Here is a 26,806-nt window from a genome sequence, read left to right as displayed (position 1 = left end):
TGCAAAATATAAAGAAATATAAAGAAAATGCAGAAATAACAAACTCTCAGATGTCTACTGCTGTAATGGTCCATGGACATCCATTACTCCTCTAGCTCACATTTTATGCCTCTACCTTCAAATCCATAACCATTGTTATTCTCAGGCCCTTTCATTTTGCCTCTTTTATTATGCAGTGCCTTGCAAACCCCATATTGTCCCCCTCTGTAGGGGACTGATCAAAATTGCACATGACAATAAAATAGGCCTGGTCAAGTACCTCCATGTGCAGTTGTCCTTTGTCAGGCATCCGTATAGGAAACAGCCAACTCCTACAACCGCAGCCACGATCAGCATATTAGTGTAAAAGCCCAGCCAAGCAAAGTAGATTCCAATTTTCTCTCCATAGTATTTCCTGTGGAGGGGAAAGGTTTTTTTCTGAAATGCAAGTAAATTCACATTTCTCTTTCAAATGGCTCTTCATTTCAGACATTTTGTGCCAACTCCTATTGTCATATTCCTCTGGTTTGAACTTTGGGACTGCAGAAGTATTACAGCTGGGTATTTCTATCACCACTTTTATGCTTTTATAAGAGGATAGGAAGGGGAAAGAAAAAGGAAAAAGAGAGAAAGATTGTATCTTCTAAAGAAAAATTTTAAGCCGTTCCCTTTTCATGAATTGGCTTATCGTGAAACCAAGCTCAAAATATGTTCCCATGGATGAGCTGATAGGGGTGTATGTACCTGCCCTCAGAACGGAGCTGTGTCTCTTTGACACCCCCAAAACCAGACCTGTTAAGTAAATTCCTAGTTCCCTCTGCATTAGTCCATCCCCGGTCACACCAACCTGATGAAATCCAGGGGTTGTAGTTTGAAAATATTTTTAGGATGAGCCCATTCTCTGTAGAGAAGATATCGTTCACTTGGGCAGACAGGATCAGCTGAGAGGTGCCTAAAACTAGACTGCAAAACAGAAAGAGTGTGGGAAGAAGATACTGTTAATGTAAGCAGCATGGACCAGCTCTCGTCTCCGCAGACCCTAAGCCATGAACCCAGATCCTAGAACAGCCTTTTGGCCCAGTCTCACTGCAAGCCAGGGAAAGGAGCAGGAAGGCAGCTCTGGAAGCACACCAGGATTCAGAATAGAAGGTTGTCAGAAAGGCACCGAATGCTAAAGCAAACGCCTTACATATGTGAGCTGGAAATAACAGAGACTCATCGTGAACTTGAATCTAAGCACATGTCAGCATTTTGGCACTTAGGAATAGAAAATAGGAAAGGATCCATTCTAATTAGAGAACAGGACTGATTTAAAATGGATTTTAAGTAGCTTTAACGTGCTAACATGCTTTGCTTCATAATAATATTGTGCTGGAATGGAGGCTGGAAAGTCTGAGGGATAAATACAGGGCTCGTAGTCTCTGTTTAAAATTTAAAAGAGAGTTCACATGGAGATAATCGTTGTGTTTTTTACTAGGGTATTTGAAAACCTATTTCAATAAAGCTTTCTTTTTTGTGGTGGAATTTTCCATCCTATATCTGTGATGCAACAAGGCAAGTAGACTCTATAGGCTGCTTTTGATTTTCAGAGTAGCTGTGATATATATTTTTATTGTATAAAAAGTCAGTAATTAATTACTGGGCATACTGAGTCCAAATTTCCCAAGCCATGATAAAAACAGCCTGCAAGGCAGGTTTTAAATCTTTGAAAGGAAACCTTAAAAAGGAATAGTTGTGAATCATATTGATTCTATCCTGTGAAGCTTTGGGTTACTTAAAAGAAACATGATTTGTCTTGATTCTGCCTTAAAGATTTCCTTGAAATACTTGCAGGCCTCCTGAATAAGTGGAGTCCAAATATCTGAAGTAGTTACCATTCCTGACCTCCCATGTTCTCAACGTCTTCTCCACCTTAGACACAGAATGGTGGCTCTGATGGGGAGGAGGTGTGGGGTGTGGTATATAATGCAGAAAATTAGCCCTCGGCTTACAGTAAGTCCTCATTGCTTGCTGTACCCCATCTATGGCCTCACACCGAGTTTTTCCTTAGTCACATACTCTGAAATATGATTTTTTTTCTCCTTAATTTTATTTTTCTGTGCTATCACTAGCCTTTGTATATATTTTCAGATAACTGGCTTCTTTAAATGCTATACTTTAAAAATAAAAAGCTTTAGAAGTGTAGCTACAAAAGCTGGATTTCTTATTATTGCAAGGTGAAATTCACCTTAGTTAAGCTTTTCTCCATGTGACTCTGACATCACCCGTGAGGTGTTGGACTGGCTGGACAGAGCCTTCCTGCAGAAAGGCGAGTGTCCCCGCACGTATGTCGCAATGTTTGGGAACTGTGGGAATGTTTCTCACTGTGTGAGACTGTCACACATCCTAAGATGAGATTTGTAGTCTACACCTTCATTAACAATGGTTGATACTTGATGGGAATTTTAATACTGAAAAACTGAATACCAAAAAAGGGTCAATATTAAAATTGATTTAGAACTGATGATACAGTGCATCCTGGGAACTGTCACTCAGGCCAGGCACTTTACTGAACTACATCTCCCAGAGAATACAAGGTTAACACCTCCTAAATGAAATGTATTATTTTTCAGGTACAGAGCTACGTTTTTAACCGACTGTGCTTTGGAAGAAAGTATCTTTATTCAAACTATGTCCTGTTCTACTATGTGGATATAATAACCAGTCAAGGAGTAAGGCAATCACTCGTGCTTGTATGTTTTGCTATAAAAAATGCAGATATAGTTCAGACATCTATTTCAAAATATATTATAGTTACAAGCGCTGGACTTACGTCATGAAGGGGAAATGCTGCTTTGTAAATTCCAGAGTCCAATAACTTGTTAATGCCAAACTTTTTCACGTTGTTTTTGGTTGCATATTCCACACGGGACAGGATAAAATGAACCTGAAATTTATAAAATATTTTTGTGTCTCTTGCAACATGAAAATAATAATACACAGCTACACCTCTTTCAGCATATAATCCAGTTAGGGGAGGGTAAAGCAGAGCAGACAAAATTAATTGCACAGGGTATATGAACCATTCAACTCCCCCCTTTAAATTCAGGTGGAACAGAAATGGGACAAATAGATGGAACGTTTTCCTTCTGAATTGTCCAGGTTGTTTCATAAATGACACAGGACTATTGCATCCCAAATATTTCTAATTTTTCAGGATGCTTTCATGAAAGTAACTGCACCAATTTGATTAAAGGAATCTTTTCTTTTTAAGATTAAATTCTAGAAATACTTCATGGATTTACAATTCGACTTCTAGTTGCAGGATTGAAAAATGTGTCTTTGTCTTGAATATAAAAGTTGGACAAATATTCCTTTTGAAAAGGGGCAGTGAAAAATTCTTGCTCGGGTTTGATGATATTTTCATCCACTCTGAAGAGGCTGCTAAACCAGTTGAAAGCTGAGTCTCGGGTTTTCAGGTCACTGGGTTGCAGAGGCAATTTGATGTGCATAACCTCGGCGTACGTGCACAGCACTTCCCAAGGTGCATGCACTTTCACAAAAATAAGTTTTTCATCCAAAACCTAAAATGAAAGAATATTAAAAATATGTGAGAAAATGAAAGCGAAGTTTTTTTCATAACACTTCTTAAACTGTGCAGAATTTTCTTTCTCTTCACAGCTCATAGATGACCTATTCAAAGTTGCATTTGTTGTCCATCTTAGCAAATATATCACTAGCTTCTGTAAAGGCACTGACATGAGGTGGAAACTCTCAGGAGAGAAAGGCATATAAAAAAAGACAGCTAAACCTTCCCTTAACGCTTAATGTTTACACCTCTGCAAAGTATCTTACAAAGCAATTGAAGTTTAACAACGCTTCCCCCATGCAGGTTAATTAGGAGTGTTTGTACTTGTAGCCTGGAAGGCAGCTGTGGCTTTGGAGCTGCCAGTGGCTCCCCAGTAGCTCAAGTACAACCAACCCCAGGGTGACGTGACTTGATGGAAGCAGGCTAGGCACCCATGGGTGTTCCTGGGCAACAGCAATTCCAGCTTTGTAGGGAGGATGGGGACAGAGAAAGGGGAATCAGCCAAGACTGCTAAGGAAAACAGCACAGGGCACATTTGCTCCCAGTTGCACGCCCAAACTAGCACCAGTATGCAGCAGGAACACTGACAACCACTCTTGTCTCCTGTCTATACATCGGGACCTCCTGTTGCCTTCTTGTATCGGTGAGTCTCAGCCACGTGAAATGAATTACATTACGTAGCTCATTGGCTCAGGACCGTAGGTCAGGTATCTGACCAGCCTGGAGGAACTTACAATTTCCAAAGTTTTTCAGTCATGATCATGGCAGAATTATTGAAAACTGCAAAATTTAAGTACAGCAACAGGTCCATGTCAGAATTCCAGCAAGAGTTTACTTTCTTATGAACGTGAAGAGCCAGACTGCAAGCTTGGACGTGCAGCACGATGCTGCTGCCACTGCAGAAGTCAAATAAACACCGTGATGCCATGGATTCTGAGCACGATTTGGGAGGAAGGGGCAAAGAGATGTCTTCTGGAGCTGACTACCGATGACCAATCAACAACAAATTTAGACTGGAAGTGGTTGTCCTGGACGGGGAGACGCGGAGGCAGCGCTGCAGCCCTGCGGGGCAGGAAGGAAGGGGCTCGGAGGGGCTGTAGCCCTCCCTGCAAGAGACAGCAGCTCCGGCAGCTGGTGTGCGTTACCACAGCACTCTTGAACTGCCTGCAGGCGACAGCGCAGCCCAAAACGTACAAAGCGTGGTAGTTACAACCACTCGCACGGTGCCAGGCCTCGCCAGGAGCGGGGTCACGTGCGGGACCCCTGCGCTGCTCTTCTGGCAGAGGCATTCTGCCCCAGGCACCCGCTGGCTTCCTACAGGTCCTCCACGGCCGGAATAGGTGGAGGATATACTCTCCTTGGAGTGTAACCAGTAATTTTTGTCTTCTGAGTGCTGAGCAAACATGACCTATGTAATCTCCCAGCTTCCCATCTTTTATTTTGCAGAGGAAGGAACAGGCACAAAGTTTAAAAGACACTACTGGCGGAAAAGAGGTGGGCCTTTTGCTCCTGAGCGGAGAGAAATGTTACAGTGAATTCATATATCCAGTTTCCTTATTCCCACAGGGGCAGCTTTGCTCTCCCACACAGCCATTCACACAGAGAGCACTCACCGATCTTGTTGCTTCAAGCTGCAAGCCATTGTTTATCAGGTTTGATTCATATACTTGTCTCTTCCTCTGTTAAAAGGTATTGAACACCGTAAAACTTCTGTTCCAAATTTCACAAATATGCATGTATGGAAGAATGACATTGCCTCCCAAAATGAAGAATCACTAGGTCGTTATCTCTATAGCCCACTTCACAGCTACTGTGGTGATAGATACAGTCTTACCTACTAATCCAGATCAGGGTTTTTTTCTGTCTGATGAGAAATATTGCCCTTAAATGCAATTGTGGAGAATTCACCCTATTAGTTTCTGGTACACTACAGAGGTAAAAGTGTGCCCCAAATTTTGAATTCTGAGAGCAACTACCCCTGAAACTTGTCATCTCCTTCACCTTTAGTCACTAATTGAACTACTGAAGGCAGCCTCTCTCCCCGCATTAATATGCACTTTAGAAAGTACTCTTCATCTCTGGGGCTTTCCATCCCACTTTCCTTCCAGCACTCTGTAGCTTTATTCCTCTTTCCCAGTAACCGTATGAGTTCACACCATGGTTCAAACTGTACTAGCCCTCTACATTTTAGTCCATGGCTGAGCATCCCCAACGGGAGGAGCTGAGAGCTGTAGCACTTGTAGAGTCGATGGTGCTATTCTAGGAGCATTCAGTGTCCTCAGAAGGACATGACAAGTTTCCCTCAGTAAAGATGAAATTAATGGATCATTTTAATTTCACTTCACAGTACCAGCACTTGGCAGGCTGTGAGTTGCAAAAGTGAGTTGCAAAAAAAACCATCTGAAATGTTTTTGCAATCTTGAGTTTTCTTCTCCACATACATGACCTCCCCTCCAAAAACACACAGAGGCAAGCAGCCCCTCTCCCCTCAAAATACCAAATATACAACTCCATAAGGGATTGATAAGAAATTTTGAAACTTCATGTGAAGTAATCCAATTTAAAAGCTATCTTCATCAACTGGATAGTTCCCCAATGAGCTATTTGTTTATGTAAGTCAAGGCTAGCCAGCTCTCCCCGGCCTACACATTGCATGTCAAAATACCAGCATGGGTAAGGGGGGAACACCTCCAGGCAGCTGGGGCCGGGGGGAAGGCTTCTGTGAGCAGTTAGCCAGGAGGAGATGACATTAACACACTCAGGACTGATGGCCTTATTCCTGAACCAGGATAGGGCTGGGCATGCAGCCGGGTTCTCAGAGTGACTTGGTGATACTGCTTTCTTGCTCCCAGATGGCTTTCATGCCACTGGCCAATTTTTTGGTGGTGTACATGCCCTGTGCTTATGTGATCGGTGCATACCACTACAGGAACTTTGAGTTTCTAAAAGAATGGTTCAATGGTTTCTGTCACTTGGTCCTCTATAGCCAGACTAACTGCCTTAACATCTGTGCTTAAGATCCAGTCTTGTTGCTACTGTGAAGGACCAGAGGCAATGAATGACCCTTTAGTTAAAATCTTAGGAACGTTGATAGGTACATAGGAACTGGTCTTCAGGACCTGACCCAAGACCCACCCACTCTAGGGGGAAAAACAGATGCTTCAGGAAAAGGGCAAAAATCTTCAGGAGTTCCATGGGAACAGGTCAATTGTATCTCCACATAAGTTTTCTCCAGTTCTTTAATGTTTAAAGACTGTTGTAAGTCCCCAAAGCAAAACCCACAGTTTTTTCCAAGACTCTATCAAGTCTTGGAATTAATAATTATAAAACTGAATAATATAAACAGCCCACTCTGTTTATATTTGTTAGTGCTTAACTCCAGCACCTGCATAGTCATGATGGGCTAATTTCATATGTTGTTAAAAGGTATTTCTTTTATCGGAAAAATTATTTCTTTTAACCTGTTTTGGGTTTTCTGCCTTTTTATTCCAATGAATATCACCTTCTTCTCAAGTTAGGGACAAGAAAAGCCAAATCTTTCAATGTTTTCTTCTTTCATAAATACTTAGCACATTTCTCCTTATTCCTCTCTTTTCTCAGGATAAAAACACAATCCCAAACTATGAAAGCACTCTTCATGGAGCTCTCTCTCCATGGCCCATTAATCTACTTGTGTATTGGTGACAGTATAATGCTCTTTATATTTTCATTATGTATATAATATTGTATATATATAATATGCACAATTATAATATATTGTATATATTTAATACATTCTATTATCTAGAATTCTGATGGTAGCTGTATCTTGAAGAGGGCATTTAATATGTCTGTCTCCTGTGACATCTAAATAAGTCTCCTCCTTGTACTAACAGCACTAACTTAGAATCATGAATGTCAATGATTTTTTTCCTTGCAGTATCATACTTTCTTGCATTTTTCAGCATTTCATAGGTAATAATGCTCTCCATTCTCCTTCAGAGCTAAAGTTACAGTCATCTTGGCTTCTGAGCAAACTGCATAATGATTTCCTCTGCAATTTTTGTTATATCGTAACTCACTCCCCTTACCACATCATTAATATATGTAGTACCCAACACAGGAGATGTTTGCTACTCCACTATTAACTCTTCCGCCATTTCATCCTACCTCTTTGCTACTTCCATATTCACTTGGTTCTTTATAAGGTGTGTTATACTGAATCGTGAAAATATTTCAACCTGAGTTCTGCTTTGTTTCAGCAAATAAAGAAGGCAGAGGGCTAAATACCTGTTCCATTTCTTCCTAAATAGCACAAAGATGGATGCAGGGCAATTCTCATTTGTAGAAGACTAATACCTTTTTTCTTTTAATCTTACCATTCAGATTGCTTTAATAATTTATTATGGCAAGGAGTTCCCCAAATTAATTTTTCCCTCAAAATCTTAGCAGAATGTTGACAATATTAAGGTTTTTAATACTGCTTTAATGCAAGTAGTGAGAAACAAAGCCCCTGAGAGCCTTTGCTAATTAGGGGCTTTGCTATTTTACATAAATGATTGAATTGTGCTTATGATGATCTATGGAGGAACTAGACTTTTACCCAGAGGACTCTATAGTGGTTTTGCATTGACTGGGGAATACAGCATAAAGATATAATAGCTTATTAGGCTGGAAGGTGGAGACTGTCCAAAGTTTATTTTAGTATCTGTCGTTTTCCTCAGCTATCTTCAAGGCTAAGTTATAATAATAATAATGTAACCATGGCAATGCTGCAGGTCTAAATCTGACATAGATTTTGATGACTGAATGGCTAGCCAATAGACTAAGACACTATGGGATGCATAATCATATACAATCTTACGAAAGTGAAAGCATAGTGTAAGTAAATGCCAAGTATTACAGGCATGTAGCAGGGTTAGCTCCTAGGAGCTGCTTTTTCACCATAATGCTTTCAACGTCTGGTGATTGTCTTGCCAAATTGAAAGACTAACAAGATTGTGGGTCTGGAAATTGGTAGCAGACCACTAGCAGTTTTTTCTCTGTGTTTTGGAGATGGTAGTGAGCGCTTGCTTTGATTACAGTGACAGAATGCCAACTCATGTCTTTGTTTAGTTTCTTTTGGGCAAAGAGAAGAGTTCCCCACAACAGTATCTGTGTGGCTTCAGGGGAAAAATCCTAACAAGGAAGGAGTGCTTGAATAGCCACCTCTGCCTTACCTGATAGGCAACAGATAAATTGCGGTCAACAAGAGAAAGAGCATGGGGCCCAAAGCCTCCCCCATGGAAATCAGCTAAAGGGAGTGGAGAGGGTCGCTGAGTCAATATTAGCTGCCAACTCTCATGGTTTCTTTGATGGTATTTGGAACATTTTCTGAAAGTCCCAGCTGTCAGCATCAGGAAATCAATTGATTGAGAAGCTCTGCTTCTGTAAGCTTCTTTCTCTTATGTTTGAAGACAATAATAAAAATGTGAAGCCGAATACGCTATAAAGGCTGACACAAAAAAAGTAAACCCAAAGGACTCCAAACACATATTTTCTGAGATACTCACTGATTTTAAGCCAGCCTCATGATTTTCTGAAACCTGATTCATGACCACACAGAACAGGCAATACTGCAGTCTAGCGCTGCTCTCAACAGTGGCTTCTAGTCACCCTGCTTGGAAAGACCCATATCTGGTCCTATGAATGTATGCAGTAACTTCAGAATAACTCCCTCCTTCCATTTGTCTTCCCATCCTTCTTTCATCCTTCCTTCCAGCCATTAGACAGAGAAGTAAAATTTGGGTTTGGCGTTGCCTCAAGGAACAGAGATTTTATTTCAGTCAGTTCCTGCTTCAAAACCCATCCATCCAGCAGAGACCTGGGCAGGTGTGGTTGACCTCCTCCTCCCAGTTTCAAAGGTCCCTTTCGTCCTTGTTATCAGACTTCCTGGGTAGGTCGGCTGAGCACACCGCAGGCACGTAGAGCCTACCATCCTCTACTGCCTCAAATCACCACATAAAATGGCACTGAGGTACCCTTCTTTCTGTAAACCCAAGTATTGTTCTCTTACCACCGGTATGACACATGCTGAACAGCGGGAGAAGTACAATTAGGTTTTGAAAAGTTATCCAAGCTTTTTTTTGTTGTTGGTTATCTAAACTAAACAAGTCTGGAGGCAGCAACTGTTCCTTGTTTATTTATGAAGACAAACTTCTCTCGCTCTGCTGAAGTTCTCTGTAACACCGTACTTACATTCTGCATTGATTTATTTTGAATTCACCTTTCTGGCGCTGACCCTTTAACTTTCAACAATGAGTTCCTCGAGGACCCTAACAGATGAAACTGGCATTTTGGAGTGTTCTTGGAAAGACTGGTGATACTTAATTTCTATTCTGATGGTAACCTATCCTGACAAATAGGGTATATAAATTGTAGATTTAAAAAACATGTTTTGGGCAGGAATTTCAATTGCTTACAAGATACAGTTTCTGGAATCTGCTCCTGACAGTTTGATTTTTTTGCTAGTGCTTGCAAAATTAATTGTATACCAACTTAAAAAGGTTTGGAGTTCAAATTGAGTTGCATATATGGACCTTATCTGCTAACTTTTGAATCTGTAAATTATGTTAGAAACTTGCATGAGGATGTACTTTCATTAGTTTGACTTTGCCTGCTTTAAACCAGATTTCAGGAACACAGGAAAATGAGGGAAGCACAGCACCACTCTGCATCTCCAAGGGCTTCAGAATCCCATATTTTTGTTCCTTCTGTCCAAATCATCCCCATGTTTTTCATGAAGTTATTTCCTTCTGTCATCTGAAATTTTTTCCTAAAAATACTGCTGATGATTAATAAAAATTAATGTTGTGCCATTTTCTCAGTCACATTCATACAATTCTTTGAAAAAGGACAGAAAGCCATTCAAATCAAATATGATGGTCCCAGGATCCGATTCTTCTCTTGCTGCAGAAGAATAAATGGGTCTATGCCCTGTTTCTCTGAATCCAGTAAATTGGATACCGAGGTTCAGGACTGATTTTCAAATTGTTCCGACTGTATTCAGTAAGCGTTTGGGGAGTCCTCTGCTCCCAGTACCATACAAAACCACCCAGTGCAGCACCCAAAACTTTCCACTTTAGAAATGTAGATCTACAAATGTCCATTAACAATCAAAATTCTGCCCCAACTTTCACATCATGCAATCAGGTGGGGTGCAGTGCACGTCAGACAGAATTTGGCCCAGCGACTATGCTCCTGGTCCCTACCTTTCACAGACCTGTAACATTGCACGTGGCCAGTGGAGACCTTGCTGCTGACCTCAATGAGATGAGGATTTCACCCTATGAGAACAGACTTCACTGGATCTGCTATTCTTTAATAAGCTGGAGTTTCCAAATTCTGTGGACAATAAACCTCTGGATAATAACACTATAAAATTGTCAAGGGAGTCAAAGAAGGAGTGGGATGGCAAGTAACATATTCAGGCTTAAAGCACCTTGAATTATACAAGATACTGCTTATAAAATTTGGCATTTTCAGTTCATCATTGATCAGAGACAGACAATGGCATATGCAGTATTTAAAGCTGATAGTAAATGGCAATACTCCTTATTTTGGTATCTTGTATATCATCACAAGGGTAGAAGTTAAGAAAAAAATATAACCAAATAAACAACGGTGTCAGTAAAGACAAGCTATCAACTTGGTTTTATGCCAACACTGACAAAGCCTGTATGTATCTTGGGCAGCATCATCCCCACACCTTTCTGGGAACTGTGGTGGGCCAAAATGTTAATTCTCTCCCTGGAATTCCAAGGATGCAAAACCGTATCATAAATGTAATTTTCTCAGACATAAGGTATATGTGTTTTGTTTCTTCTTTTCAGATGGATTATTCACATTTATTTCTTTGTTACTTCTCAGTTTCTCTCCTAGTATGAGTGTGAGGCAGGTCCCAAGGCAGAGTCTTGCACCCTACCTGGGAGAAGGTACAGGAAGGAAAATGTTACCAGTGCTGCCAATGTCTGGGCAGCATTTGCTTAGGGAATGAAGGTTTGCAGCACACACAGCTTCCTCCACCAGCATAGCAAGTGATCTCCAGCGGGACTAAGCACCTCTCTGTCTTTGAGGTGACTAAAGTGCTCGTGTGCTTGGAGCTGACCTGCACCTATCCCTTCCTAAAAAGTTAGAAAGCTTACTTCTATTCGCATTTTAAAAGGTTGCTCCTGCAACAATAGACAAAGGAATTGCATTTCTCAACTGATGACACCTGTCTTTGAGGAACTAGAGGGAGGGAACCAATATTTCTGAGCTGCATCACAGGGGTTTGGTTATGACCAGATGACCTGTTTCTGCTTATGTGATGGACTCATTGAACAAAATCCTCCCTTTCCCTTCTCCTTCCTCCACCTCTCAGTGCCCTCTGGTACTTCCCCCTATGTGCAATGTTTTGTCTGTTTTGTGGTCAGCTTTGGATTTTTTCATCAGTTCTCCAGCTCAGTGTCAGCATATGTGTAACCTTTGTTCTTGTCCTTGGAAGTCTTCTGTAACTGCCACGTCTTCATCCTTGTCTCTTTCTATGCTTTCTACTGCCCTTTTGGTTCTGTATGTACTGCCAGTATCAAAATCCTTGCCCCTGCCTTCCACACTGCCCCTATGGGACTCTCCCTGTCCGTGGGAATCCTGGCTCTGAAAACTGCTATCACCACTGTTTCCAGCTTCCTTCTGACACATCCACGTCACCCCAGGCACGTGCCCTAATCTCCTGGCCATACTTCTGTCCATACAGCCTTTGTCAGCCACCTTTGCTGCCAGGACACACAGCTGGCTCTTGCTCAGCTTGCTCTCCACCAAGACCATGAGGACCTTCTTCACTTTATCTGATCGTTAGTCTAATACACCCTCGTTCTCACATTTGTTGTGTGTAGGTAGACTCCTCTTCCTCAACACACCATTCCATGTGGCTGCAGATCTTTGTAGGACCAAGACCTTTGAAAGTAAACTCTTTTTGTAAGCACCTAGCACATTACCCACCATCTCATAGCATTAACACTGCACTAAAAATATTACTTCATTGCTCACATTTAATTCCTATTACTATTTGGAAAAGACACTCATTATATTTTTAAGTACATTTGGGCAATGGCCAAATATTAAAAAAATAAATGTAAAATGCTAATTGATAAAAATAATTGTTTCCAAAGAGACAGCTTCTTGTTTCTAATTACCTCTTTCAATTAATTTTTATTGCTGATCCTCTGATCATGTGTAATGCAACATCCACCCACCGCAGGACTCTCTCAAGTCCTACTAATGACATTCCTTACGGTTGCCTGGTTAATGCCAATGACAACACTGTGTAATGAATATCAACCGACCTAGCTACAGGCCTTTTTACTCCTACTCTTTTCTAACTGCAAACCATTATTTGTATACGAGCTGCTTTCAGTGATATCTTTGTCCCCGCCTGTCTCTACCAAAGGCTGCTGCTAGAACATGCAGAGCTGTTCAACTGGAGAAGGAAGTGGGTGGGTGGGAGAGCACAGATGCCAAGGGGACTACAGTCCTGTGGATGGATATTTTCAAGCAGTTCACAATTAAACTAGCTCAGTGGTATGGCTGAGCTTGATTTTATGGCTCTGGGTGCCATAGTGAATGAAGTCCACTGACAGACCTACTGAGACAATTAAAAAATAATAGTTAAACAATAAGCTATGATTGTTGTTCATAGTTGCTAAGGAACATCAAGCAGTCACTGACTTATGTCAGAAATTTTTTGCAAGGTCCCTAGGGATGGCCAAGTTGTTGAAGTGTCAAGGGAAGGAGTGGCACCATGAGAAATTCTGATGGCAAAGTGATGTACAATTATTTCCCATAAATGACTTCTTAGGTACTTCATTGGGCAGAAGGTCAGCAGCTATGTTCCCAACTGTGATCTGGAGTACCTGGTCCGCTGCCTCCTTCAAAGGGTTCCCCTGAATACCCTGACTCTAATACCAGAGTCCACTAGGGGCCTAATTCAATCCCTGTAGATACAGAAAATTGCTCTAATCTGAAGATCTTGGTGTCTAATTCTAACTGGGATCCTGATTGATAGCAGCATTCTTCTGCTCACATCTCCTGAAGGGTTCCCTCCCTGGAGGATGCTCTGAGGTCACCTAGCACACACTGACACGATGTGCAGTGCTCTGCCCATTTACACAGCAACCTACTGCCTTGAGCTCACCCCTGTTCCCTGCTCTGTGTGATGGGCTTCAATCTCCCAGCTTCCAAGGGGAGGGCAATGCACTTGTCGTTCTAGGTCCTTTCTGCCCACTGCTCTAACACTCAACTAATGATTCAGATTTATATGGAAAATAACTTACCTTTTGCTTTTTATGATCCCTTCTCTTATGAGTAACTTTTTTACTTTCATCTTCATACACCAAAACAAAGTCAATTCTTCGCTGCCCATCACTGAAGAACAAGGAGTCAGGCTTATCATCAAAATCCACCTGGAAGGCACGTAGCATAGGTTAATATGAAGATCTTTACTCACCAGTTCCTAACTTGCTTCCTGTCACACAGTATTTCAGTGAACAGTGAAATTCAACACATATCAGACTCATATAACAAGAAGCCCAAAGTGACAACAAAAATAGCACAGAGTAGAACAGAGGAAAAAAAAAAATATCCAGTGGAGTTTGGCAGGTCTCTGCATGACATAAAATCAACAGAACTTTGACCTAATTTTGTTCTTTAAAAATGGTATATTAGCTTCTGGCAACGGGATGAACATTGGGATGCGTCTGTCAAGTAATTTGTATGCCATCGTGGATACAATGTTAGATACTCTGGTTGTTACCTGGTGGAAATCTCAGAATTAGTGCATTCCCATCTGTCCCATTACCTGCCAGAAATGTAAGCATCTCTGCAATTATTAAAACAAACAAACAAAAAGAAAACAGAAAGAAGAGTAAAGAAAGAAAAAAAGAAAAAATTTCATGCATGCTAATACCCAAACCCACCATTTCCCAGAGAACAAAGAACATGGCCAGGCCAGAAATGAACTCTCAAAATGGACACATCCTATGTGGATTTATTTATCTTTTTATTTGCAACGTCTCAGCAAGCAAAAACCATTGTTGTATGCCATACATCCATCATGTTATAATATATGCCAAAATCAAAAGGATTAATATATCCATAAAGCATTATCTAGTCCCCGGAGAAAAGTAGGAGAGATCGTCATATCCACTAATAACATCTTAATGTGAAACAATACAGACGCATTGATGACGGGGGAACCCCAATGCTCAAGTTATGATTTTGTAGTTTCTTAGCCTACTCTGTGGGTGCTATCACATGTAACAACCCCTCCTTTCAGGTAATATATAGCTGTGATGTGATCAGAATCGTCATGTTAGGTGGTGAGCGTCAAACTCTCAGGTACTTGGCCCAGTCCATCCATGGTGTTCATGAGGGCAGTGCCACTAATTTCATAGTTATCAAATGTCTGGAATGGCACTCAGCATTGCATCAGAGATGGTAAGGAAGATCTCCAAAGGTGGCAAGACTCCTGTACAGAACTACAGAGGATCTTTGGCTTCCAGATGGCTGGGCATGCAGGGTGGCCCAGGGCAGGATCAGGCCAGGCAAAACCACCCAGAATAATCTCTTCAACATGATGTGTTTTTGGGGTCACAGAAAAGATTCCCAGATGTCCTATCCCTGAAATTTCCCTACCAGTGCAGACCAAACTTCATGAGGGATGCCAGGTCCAGTTTTTGGGATGTCTCGTCCACAGAAATGTTCAAGGAAATGTGGTTATGGTGTCAGAGATCCTCTAAGTGCAGACTGAAATGAATGTTCTTCAACTGTGAGAGGACCAACAAGAATGCCAGTCTTCAGTCAGGAGCACCCCAGTTTCAGGTAGCACGCAGAGTTTTAGGAATAACATGCGTCAGTGTTTCCAAAACAAAATTTCCCAGGAGTTTTTTTCTAAACATCTCCCTGCAGACTATTCTATTGCTGTTTATTGGCTGTGTCAAAACAGTCAACCAAGATGTGTCTCCCTGTAATTATGACAAAAATTCCATATTTTAAATAAACTCAGGAAAGTTTAAACTCACTATTTTTTACATTGTATGTGCAAAGGCTAGGACCTGCTGCAAAGAGGTTCTGTAAACTTAGCTGCTTCAAAGAGTCTGAGCAGATTGTTGGTTAGAAGAGTTTTCTTTGAATCCCACCTGTGCTGAGACATTTATGACAAACCTGACAGCAAGCAACTGCTGACATACGTACATACATATATATATGTATATTGGCTGACATACGGTCAATGTATAGATACATCATACATTAGTTTCACAACCTGGCCTAGGATTCAGAAACTACCTAGGCAGTCACCAAATCAACATACAACTGCACATTGTAAATAAAGGTTTAGGAAAAAAAAAAAAGCTTTGAACTTTCAGATGGCATCACCAGGCCACACTGAGATCTCTGTCACCCAAAGCAAGTCACAGATGTGAAGTTCTAAATTCTTGAGAGCTAGAGCTGGCGTAGTCCCATAAGGCAACCGGGCTTGACCCTCACAAGATTTCTTCCTGCTGAGGACTAGCCACGGGTGTAAAATGCAGCCCTGCTGCGGCCATTTCCAGCCTCATTTGAAACACAATCATCATGATTTCATGTTGACTAGATTCCCGTCGGGAGGAAAGCACCAACAACAGCCCCCGGTGGGAGACATCCGGGGAGGTGCTGGGGCAGCAGCAGAAGGGAGGGCGCGGGGAGCTGAGCCCAGCCCGGCTCAGAGCCCAGCCCAGCCGCCTCGGCTCTCCCCCGGGACCCCAGGAGCCTCTGTCCCGGCCTAAAATTGCTCCGTGTTGCAATGCTGGAAAGACAGAGCCCAAACCTTGTGATAATGAATAACATGGGGAAGTGTTACCATTGCGTAAACCAGGAGGTTTTTTAATTGGGTTTCTTTGTCTTCTGAATTTTGGAAACAGCGCTGTAGTAACTTATGTTTAAAGAGACAGAGTTCAGTTGTGAAATTCAAGCACTTGAAAGTGTAAAAGTAGTAATAGCTTTGAAGTTTTTTTCTCTACAGCTTTCAGCTCTTTTTCCTATATGACCTATCCACAGGATAGAAAAGAAAGAAATGGCAGATGGCAAACATCAGATCAAGTTTTGACCTAACAAATTTTGATCATAATTTGTGATTGCATAACTTCACCATCTAATTATCCTTTAAACATAGTCTCCTTTAAGCTTATAAAACCAGTGTGTAACTTAGCGATAACTGGCGTAACTGGATTGTCAATAACCAGATGCAGAGACTGCCCGTTAATCAGTGTTCGGACTCATGAATTTATTTACATATGGGTTTTCATATACATGAGTATATGCATGTTACCATACGCATACACCTATCTACTTCTATGTCTACATCTACATCTACATCTACATCTACATCTACATCTACATCTACATCCAATCTATATCTAATCTATATCTATATCTATACCTATATCTATACCTATATCTATATCTATCTATACTTATACCTATATCTCTACTGATATCAATATCGATATCAAATTATGCATATCTATAATAGAATATAGCTGAAAGATGAATCAATATTGGACTGCATGAATACAGAGAAGTTCATACTTATGAAGCCAACTTCTTAAATGTAATGTCTATTGCTTTTAATCACTAGGGCAATGTTCAGTTGACCTATCCATAGGCAATTTATACATCAACAAAATAATAAAAATTACCTCATCAAGCCTGAATATTTATGGGATCAAGATTAAGACCCACACAAATCAATTGTAATGTTGACATTAAATGTTGCTCAATTAAAAGTAAGAAGTAAAATGGAAAAGGGAATGTAATAGTTAAGGTTCCGACAGCCATATTAACTTAGATGTGTGGTGTATCTTGTAATCCCTACTGGATAGTTTGTAATGAAAAATCATTTATTATGCAACATAATTACTGGGGGAAAAGAGGACTGGAAACCAAAAAGATGTGCTGTACACTGAAGTTAATAATTCCTTTGAGGCAATATTTGTTTTTTTTTTAAAAAAAAGTAGTATTACTTGACAGTATTACAAATGTTACCATCATACAAATGCAACAAGCTTGTGTGCATAGACCCATAAGTTAATGGGCCTGAAATTCCAATACATAATTTTGCTTAAGTATCAGTAGCAAATTAGAACCCAAAATAATGAACAGGCCCATTGGTACCTCTTTGTTTTTGAAGAAATAAACATGGTGTCTACTTACTGCATTATCTAATTTTGTTAGCCTCAGCAAAATCACATTTTAAGTATTGACAGAGACAATCACTTGTGCACTCTAATGTTATAATAATACCCTAGTGGACAGCAGGTTAATATTGATTAACGTCATTAATAAATAAAAAAAATACAATGCATATAGCTGTAAAATACTAATTATATTTAGCACATACTCCGCAGCGCTTCTGAACTCCCCAAGTGCTGTACAATCAACTGCTAGCCTACCCCTGAGAGACAGGGGACTATTAGCTGCTTTATTAACGGAAGGAATCCGAAGGAGGGGAGGGGCAGGCTGTGGATAAAGCTTTCTGAAACAACGCGTGGAGGTACACCTGCGTGGGCTAGCCTAGAGGCAGCATGGCCATGGTCGTGCGGGTGTACCCCCGCGTTTCAGTCCAGACCAGGGTCAGACCAGGTGAGCATCAGCGGCTCTTCGCTCCAAGGGATGACACTGGAGGAAAACTGCGGTAGCGAAAAGCCCAGAGGTGTGTATAATGCAGACACCACCCGCTCCGCACCAAATGCGTTCATCCGCAGACCCACTGCTTGGGTGCTCGCTACCAGGTGATGAACGCGCAGCTGGTGGGAACCTGCTGGAGCTGGGAAGTGCTGCACTGACGCAATCACCCTGAAGGTCCCCAGCCAGCCCTCTGCCATGCACACCCCTCTGCTCACACACCTTCTCTTAATCCTCCTGGACTTCAGTCCCTGCGGCCACCAAAGGACTAAGGAGCTTGCTGCGCTCTTTGCTAATCCAGCCCAAGCTGTCATGGGTAAACAGCAGCTGCTCTCCCAGCCCTCAGGACAGGGTGGCACTTGGAGAGGGACAAGTGGGAGATGAAGACAAGCTTGCCGCTCCAGGCAGGGCTGTAAAGGCTGAGGTAGCCGCTTCGGCTCCAAGTGACCACATCATGGAACCAATGCTCACCCCCTTGACTCAGAGCTTCTTCTCAGGAGGGAGACTACCCTGTGCTCCTCCTCACGTATCACCAGGCTTGCCGGTATCTAAGGGGAGTTGCTGTGTCTCACTCTTGAGACCGTTCCTGTAGTCATGGCTACATGTGATGCCTGCAGCAGAAGATGAAAGGAGACCACTCGAGTGGGAAGCTCCCTTCAGCAACAGCGATGCTCCGTGCCAGCAGAGGACCAACGGTGGCATGACAAAGAAACCCGTTTTCACTTTTCCAGGCTTCTCTGGGCATTATATTGTTAAACATTCAGTGGGAATAAAGGTGGGAAGGGCAGCATGGAGACAAGCATGAAGACAAATATGCACACAAGAATTGCATTTATTTATTGTTTACTACACCCTGAACAAACACCATATTGTAAGCTGATTTTTTTTCAAATAACAAGAGATTCTGCAGGAATGACTTATCTAACTGGAAAGATAAAAGAAATGCTTTATTTCGCCTGCACTAGCCTTTGGTGTGACTGTCAATAGCACTAAATATATCATTACTGGAGGGATACGCTACTTCTCTGCAACCTCACATAATTTTCAGATATGCTTCAGAACAGCTTCCCGCAGCATGCCAGGGAATAAATCAGTACTGGGAAACAAGAGAGCAGAGCCGAGCCTGTGTAACATTGACTCTGCTGACGGGCACCTGCAAAAAATCCTCCCGCCAGAGCTCGGCGACAGTCTTGCGGGGGACCCGCAGGTCACACTTCAGTTGTGGGTTTTACGTAGGTGAAAATTTTAGAGTGCCTATTTTAAGAGCACAGTTATTTCTCTCTACAGGCCTCAGGAAACTTCAAATCAAGTAAATAAAAAGAAAATAAATGATATTACCAGGATATCATGAAACAGAACATAAAGTAATAACAGATCTTGTTAGATAGCTGTGATAGTAAGAACTTTATATTTCTGTAACATTTTCTTAAAGCACTTCACAAATAATTCTAAGTGACCGATAGAGACAACTTTCTGACAGTAAGACCAACACAAGCATTTACTTCTGGAAAATATAAGCTATATATATTATATAAGATACCTCAGGAAATATAGGTTTATTTGCATACCACATACTAGTGTTGGTCTGTCTCTGCAGGGCCATATAACTGTTGTGACTTTAACGTTTTTCCTTGTGACTCATATTTGCTAATAACAACAGAGGACTGTTTCAGTTCTGGTTTTAGCAACGACGAGATTATTAGCAAGAATTTAATCAGAAGAAGGTTTGGTTGTTCGGGGTGTTTTTTTTTTTTTTCATTTCCTCAGCATGCAAAGAAATTTTTGATATGTAACAAGCTGAAATAAACTGAGACTAAAGACAGAGTAGAAAAATGCGGGGCGTCATTACAGTCATACGTTTCTGTCAGCAGAAAGCGGTTGGTAACCGGCCAGGCATCGGGATGCCTTGTCCCCTGAGCTAAGTTTGGACCAGACACCCACTTGACTTCCTGTCTGAGCCTCACGTCGCTGCTGGCTGCAGAAGGAATTCCAGTCACTCCTGATTAGAGAGAGAGACAAATGGCTTTACTTTTAAAGAAAGGTGAAGCAGTACTCTGCTGAAAAGTTGCTTTTCAGCACCTCCTATCTTTCTTGGGATGCAGGAGCTGGGAAACTCACTCTTTCGGGCTTCCCTGAAGCCTTCTCGCTGCAGAAATTGTATTTGAGGAGCAGCAGTAATAGACATTTTGAAGAAGTTATCCTCCCCTTTACAGATGTTGACTCTCAAAAAAAATCCTACTGTTACATCCAAATTCAAACTATCTACCTATAAAGCATATAAGACTGCAAAATGAAACATCTGAGAGCTGGAAACGGCTTGAATTAATTCTGTCTGCGTGGTTTTGTCTTCCTTGTACATACTGTTTATGATACATGACTCAATTGCACAACCACATGCCATGCTTCTACCCTCCTTGTAGTAGTTATAGAATACTCCTTAATATCTTCTTTATTCAATGTCTTTTTTTGTTACACCTCATCTAAATAGCCTGAATGCTTCAAATAGGTATTTCCTTCTGACTATGCCTGTGGTACTCTCCTCATGGGATCTCAAGTTCTACAAATGCTGAGAAATTTAATTTTACAAGATCCCCCAGGAGAGAAAGTAACAGTATAACCCTCATTTTAACGGTGATCACATAAGGCATCTAGAGATCAATGTCAAAACCTGTTGACTGTCTCCTGAATTTGGAGCTCCAGCTTGAGACACCAGGAGAGTGACGTCTTTCCAGAGAGCTCAGCAATTCTCTCTTTTCAAAGAGCAATACGCTCACTTTCAGCTCCGCATGAGACTACTTTGAACTAATGCAAAAATGCAAAATGCAGGGCCACCGATGCTCCCCTTCGACACTCGGGAAACAAACAAAAACTGGATGTGACTTCGCAAGTCTTGCACAGAAACACTACAGCAGATGCAGGGTTAAAATCCAGTTACTTAGGACGGCACTCAGTTTCTCTAGTCATAAGAACCTTTCAGTCTCTCCCTGCAATTTCCTGCCACATTTACACCTTGCTGAAGTACTACAAGCAACATCCTCACAGAACCTGGGCTTTTTGGAGATTAAAGTCCTACTCGTGCTGAATGAGGCAGGGATCTCGTGGCAAACTCGGCATGTGATCCTCTAATTAGAGACAGCACCATGAGAAGAACAGGACCATTTTTATTAGCCAATAACTTACTCAGTTTTGGCTACTCCAGAACGACTTTGCAAAATCAAATCAAATTCCCAGAATGCTTCCAGTTGCAAAGCATGATCTAAGTTTAGACAACAGGGACAGTATTTCCCTTCTATTCAATTGTTTAAGGCCAGGCTTCCTATTCAGTTTCCGTTCCTAGCTACAATTAGCACTCATCCATTTCATAGATGGGCTCGGTAGACCTCAATTTTTTTCAATCTTTGTAGCCCCTCCAACCCACTGAAACAGCCCAGTGGCCGACACGGAAGATCTGACATAGAAGGAGCAGTGCAGAAGCGATGCTGCTAAAACTGAGCAGAAATTACAACTGCTGGTAAACATGAGTAACCAAAAATAAAAATTGATTTTGACAGTTGTTTTTCAGTAGAAATAAAAATAAGTTCTACCAAGACTTCTCAGAGGAGACTGTTCTAACCACATGGTATAGGACATTCCAGCTGTTTTGATGCTATTTCACTTCATATAAATACATTTTTAAAAAATTTAATTGAACCGCAACATAAGGATTTTTATAACATCCTTTTCAGGGCACTCAGTTGGGAAATGGAAGTGTTTGGTTCCACCTCATAATCCAGAAGTATTTAAATATATTTCCAGAGACTAAAGCAGCTTCAAACAAAGAATACCCTGCCGCAAAGCGCTGGGGCAGGGGCAGGGGAGGCTGAGGTATCCAGCTCCCAGAAGAAACCTCATTTCCTGGTACTTTGGGTGTTTGTTTCCTACAGCAGAGGCAAGGACAAACCCCCCATAACTATAACAGGTACTTTGCCAGCTAAGCTGCCAGAGCAGCTCCCCAAGGCTCTGGTGCACCTTGGTGCCATGAAGACTGAATCTATCCCTTCATTTAGACTGCTTTCAAAATGCACTATCACCATGGAAATCCTTTGTCTCTTTCTTTTACGATTCTGTTTCCCATTTCAGTTTGATATGAATCAAAACAGCTTTCAGTTTGGTGGCCAGGCTGAAAAGTAATTATCTAAACAGCTCCAATTAAAATATCTACATATAAGACAAGGAAGGCTTAATTCACCTCCCAGAATTTGAATGCTCCATTTGCATCTTTTAAATTTTTAGCTTGTTGTTCATTGTGTTGTACGTTTTCCTAGTTATATAAAGAAAACAATGTATTTCCCTATAGAGAGAGAAATCAGCAGGACCTGGACCTCCACAATCATAACACAGATCTCCCCTGTGCAAGCTAAAGGGATAACCAGTAGCAGTGGTAGCAGGCTGTCATTCCTGGAGTAGGATCTAGTAGACAACCATGAAAGAAATGCGCAGGCAAGTTCAGTTATTTGTAAATAGCTGACGTTTTAGATGTCAATGCCTTGGACAGGGATGATTGGGAACCAGCTCCAGCTCTCATTACTTAGTGGCACCATAACAGTAGTTTCTTGAACGACTTGTCTATATGAAAACTGTCACGAAGCTCTAGACACTTGAACCTGTTTCTTTATGTCTTTTCCTCCTGTAACATTGATCCTCTTGTAGAGGTAGCTTGAATAGAAAAGACAACTTATACACACCCAAAGCCAGTGACACTAACCTCTGCCATTAGACTAATGAAACACAGAACAGGCTTTTTGATTTATACAGTGTTGCTCTATTAGCTTTAGGATAAGTACATGATTTTACACCTTTTTAAATCCAGGCTTATAGCTATCCCCTTGTGCAACTGCAGACCACACTTGTACCATTCTAGCGGAAAAACTAAAATTGGACTCATCAGCATGCCAGTTGGGCATCAGGATGGCAAAGCATGAGCCATGGCAGGGCTTGTTGGGGTCAACTGGCCAACCCTTAGAGATAAATGAGATCTGAGACAGGGGATCTTGAGCTACAGCCAGGAACCTGTTAGCTGCAGAAAACATGAGGCAAGCTGGGGAACTTGAACTTTGGATAAAGGGAATGGACACCTCTAGGTCTTTCTCCTTTTTGCCACTTCAGTCTCTGATTGGAATAAGGAATTTCTTGGTGTCTCCAAGCTCTCTGTAAAAACGAAACCTCAACTCAGCTGTTGGACAACTAATACCTGGGTGTGTATGAATCTACAGGGTATGTGTGTTTATATGTAGGATGTGTTCATAACTATTTAACCTTGTATACACACAGAGAGAAATCCTATACATGCATGTACAAAATTATATACAGAGAGGAGGTGTATGTGTGTGTGTCAGTTTATAGCGAATATACATTGGTCACTTTTAATTGAGTTAAGTGCCCGTGTTAACCTGCACTTTCACGTCTGAGCCAATGACTTCAGGTACCTTTGAGGAAGCAGAGATACAGCGACTCAGATTCAGTCACACAGATGAACTGCATGTGCTACAAATACAAAGGGATGCTATTCTTTTGGAACAGCTACCAACTGTTGTATATCTATAGGAGAAGAAATTACAGGTAGTCCTAGTTTTGAAGTAAAGAAGTACCCACCCATTCAGGAGTATGAAGGCTTTGCTGCTCTGGCACAGTTCCATAAGTGGGAATAATCACCTGGTTCAGTTCCAAGACTAAAAATAAACATAAAGAATTAAAACATTTCAGCATTTTTGTGGTAGTTTTTTTTTTTTTAATTATTTATTTTAATTATTTATGGACAAGCCACTTTATTGCACTTAGTGTTTCAGAAACAGAATGTTTGTCTCTCATATTCCAGTCATAATGAAAAGGTGGCAAGAGAACAAAACATACATTTCAACAGGATGAAAAGCTAATGCTAGGAAAGCACTCCGGCCAAGCTACAGTGATGCAAAGCATCCCTTGCTAGTATGTGTTAGTGTTTCAGAAAACTCTATCCACACTCCAGCAGTAGTTACTATTACCTTTCAATGAATAAGTGCACCAGAACTGGCTCCACCTGCACAGATAACCCCAGCTCACGCTGACTGTACTTGTCAGGCAATAACCAATAACAGTAGCAGGGAATTCTTCAGAAATCCTCCATAACAGGAATGATTTTCATATAACCTAATATCACACCTACAAGTTCAATGTGTGTTAATGGCCCAGTGACTCTTCACCCATTTCCCTTTTATCAATACCTGCTAAAAACCAACAACCTGCAAACTGAATTGATTTCCTGAAAATACAGCATAAAATAAAAATTATTTTGTGAAGTATGCTACTCCATGGGACCGTTATCAAGCACACTGGGAAAAATTGGCCACCAGGTCAAACACTGGATAACATCTAAATTCGTCCTAATAAAGCTGTTGGAAATAAGTTACAGAAACTCTACAATTGCTGCAAGGTATTGGTTTTAGTTTCTTAAAAAATATTTTTGGGTCTTAGGGAGAAGTCAGATAACATCCTGAGGCTGAAGTTAACATCAAATGGCTGAAGGGAGAAGGTTGCTTTCTGTCTGTGCATGGTGGGCAGATGGACCTCAGGTGTTATTTTTAGATCCTTAAAATAGAGAGGTGTCTTAGTCAAGTCTGTCCTGAAGAAACGGTTGTGGATTTCAGTGGTACCTAAATGCCAGTGTTTTCTGGAACAGGTAGCCTCAACTTACCAAAAGCCACTATAACAGTAAAAAAGATTCCTCAAACTCTTAAATAATATAATCTATAGTACTCTTAGAAGGGTAACTAAATGCCCATTAGCTACAATGCCAAGACAAATATAACTGATAGGCGTGACTTTTTGTTTTTCCCCTTGGCTTAAAAACTTCATTGGTATGTGGCCAAATTCTCAAGAATTTTTAAGAAGCTTTTTTCTCACTGATGATTCTCATTTATACCAGCTGAAGATATGTCAAAACACTTAGAAACAGAGCACAAGAAGATTGCTCTTTACAAATGAGCAGAATTCTCTCATGGCCTCTAAGCAGCTGAATTCTCTGGTTTAAATACTTTCATAGAGTTTGGTAGGGACTTCTTTCCAGATGTTGAGCTGTCAGTTTCCAGGTCTTTACTGTGGTGGTGACATACTCTAGGGAGGAGAGAAAAGCAAGTCCATGAACTTTTTCCATCATCATCGCTTCAGAAACATTTAAATCATAACCCAAAGGTTGGCCCAGTTGTACAGTCAAAGTCTGTGAGGTCTCAAAGACATTAGCATCTTTAGAAACGTTTGTCAGTATTTAAAAAGAGAGCAGGAAAATATGGACTAGTGTAGCACACAAACAGCATATGCTGAGACTGTAATATGAGGACTCAGAAAACATGAGCATATGTCATATTATATTTTAATAGGTTCAGCTCAGACTAGTGTGAGGAGGGCAAATATATATTCTTGATGTCAGTGTAATGGGCATCACCCTGTGTTCCTTAGGGCATTCTTTATTCTCGATCTGGACATAAAGATATCCAGATACAAAGTGCTTCTGCAAACTCACAGAAGAGGGAATGTTTCTGCCCACGTATAATGGGCAAGCTGAAGGAGAAAAACAAGCATATTGCTTTGAAATATAAACATCTGCTCTGAAACTCTGGGTGCCATTACACAAAAAAAACAGCTGTGGACACAGACACGAAGACTTCTGCCAGCCACTGAACTGCAGTAACGAGACTCATGAGCTAAAGCGGCCTCTTTGCTAAGTCCCTACGATGTATTAACTACACACCCCTCATCAATGCCGTCTAGAAATCCCTTCAGCCAGAACTCAACAGAAGGGGGACACGTGGCATGCACAGCAGGGGGGATAACTCCAGGTCTCACAAATCCTGATAGATCTGGGGCTGGCCAGGAACATCCTCTGGAGAAATCTATATGTGAGTACAATTTGCTTCTGCCTCTGTGTCTCTGACCGGCGTATCTTCCACATGATATGGTGGGTGTCATGCACACTTTATCATTTAGTCAATATTTACTATCTTAACACATTTTTACTTGAAACACTGCTCAGTACAGTCCCTGGGCCATTGGCCCAATAAAAGGATTCATGCAAAAGAGACCTCCCACTCTCACTTCTTAGAGGACATTAGCCCCAGAAATTCTCTCAAATTAAATACAGATTAATGTTTGAGTGAAGCCAAAACACAAAGCCTTAACACTACCTGAATGTGTCCTTAGATAAGATTTGTTCTAGCAGTGATTTGCAAGGACAGCTGTGCCAAACTGTGCAGTTTTTAGCTGGAAGAGACCATTCTCATCTCTCAGAAATACAAAACTGGTACCTGCAAAAACTCAGCTTTGCCAGAAAAGCTGCACCCACACGAAGTGCTTTTCCTACCCCCAGAATCACTTCTTCTCCCATCTCTCCTCCAGCATTATAGTAAAGTCAATTTTAAGTATGAAGGACAAGAAAGAAAATTGCGGCACAAAAGTTAGGGACTGGCCTTTAAGAAAAACTTTCTAACAGCGAGAACAGTAGAAGAGACTGCCTGGGAAGGCAGGTAAGGTCAT

At 41.3% G+C, this 26,806-nt stretch overlaps 1 protein-coding gene across 1 annotated transcript in view; it reads right to left on the bottom strand.

Moving 5' to 3' along the window:
• The window catches only part of ANO6 (anoctamin 6), a gene marked incomplete at its 3' end in the record, with an annotated part of 76,321 nt that overhangs the window by 22,280 nt on the left and 27,235 nt on the right, over positions 1-26,806 (bottom strand). Inside the window, exons 2-8 of the mRNA XM_081997401.1 lie at positions 23,894-23,970; positions 13,876-14,004; positions 5,161-5,226; positions 3,264-3,542; positions 2,792-2,905; positions 827-942; positions 260-394 (exon numbers count right to left, since the gene is read on the bottom strand). Of these exons, the coding sequence (XP_081853527.1) occupies positions 260-394; positions 827-942; positions 2,792-2,905; positions 3,264-3,542; positions 5,161-5,226; positions 13,876-14,004; positions 23,894-23,970 (916 nt within the window). The remainder of the gene's footprint in view (positions 1-259; positions 395-826; positions 943-2,791; positions 2,906-3,263; positions 3,543-5,160; positions 5,227-13,875; positions 14,005-23,893; positions 23,971-26,806) is intronic.

This window comes from Phaethon aethereus (assembly GCF_964289735.1).
Source record: "Phaethon aethereus genome assembly, chromosome: 1".
NCBI classification, from domain to species: Eukaryota; Metazoa; Chordata; class Aves; order Phaethontiformes; family Phaethontidae; genus Phaethon; species Phaethon aethereus.
Note: the sequence above shows the minus strand (reverse complement) of the source record. Positions and strands in the feature narration are given on the sequence as shown.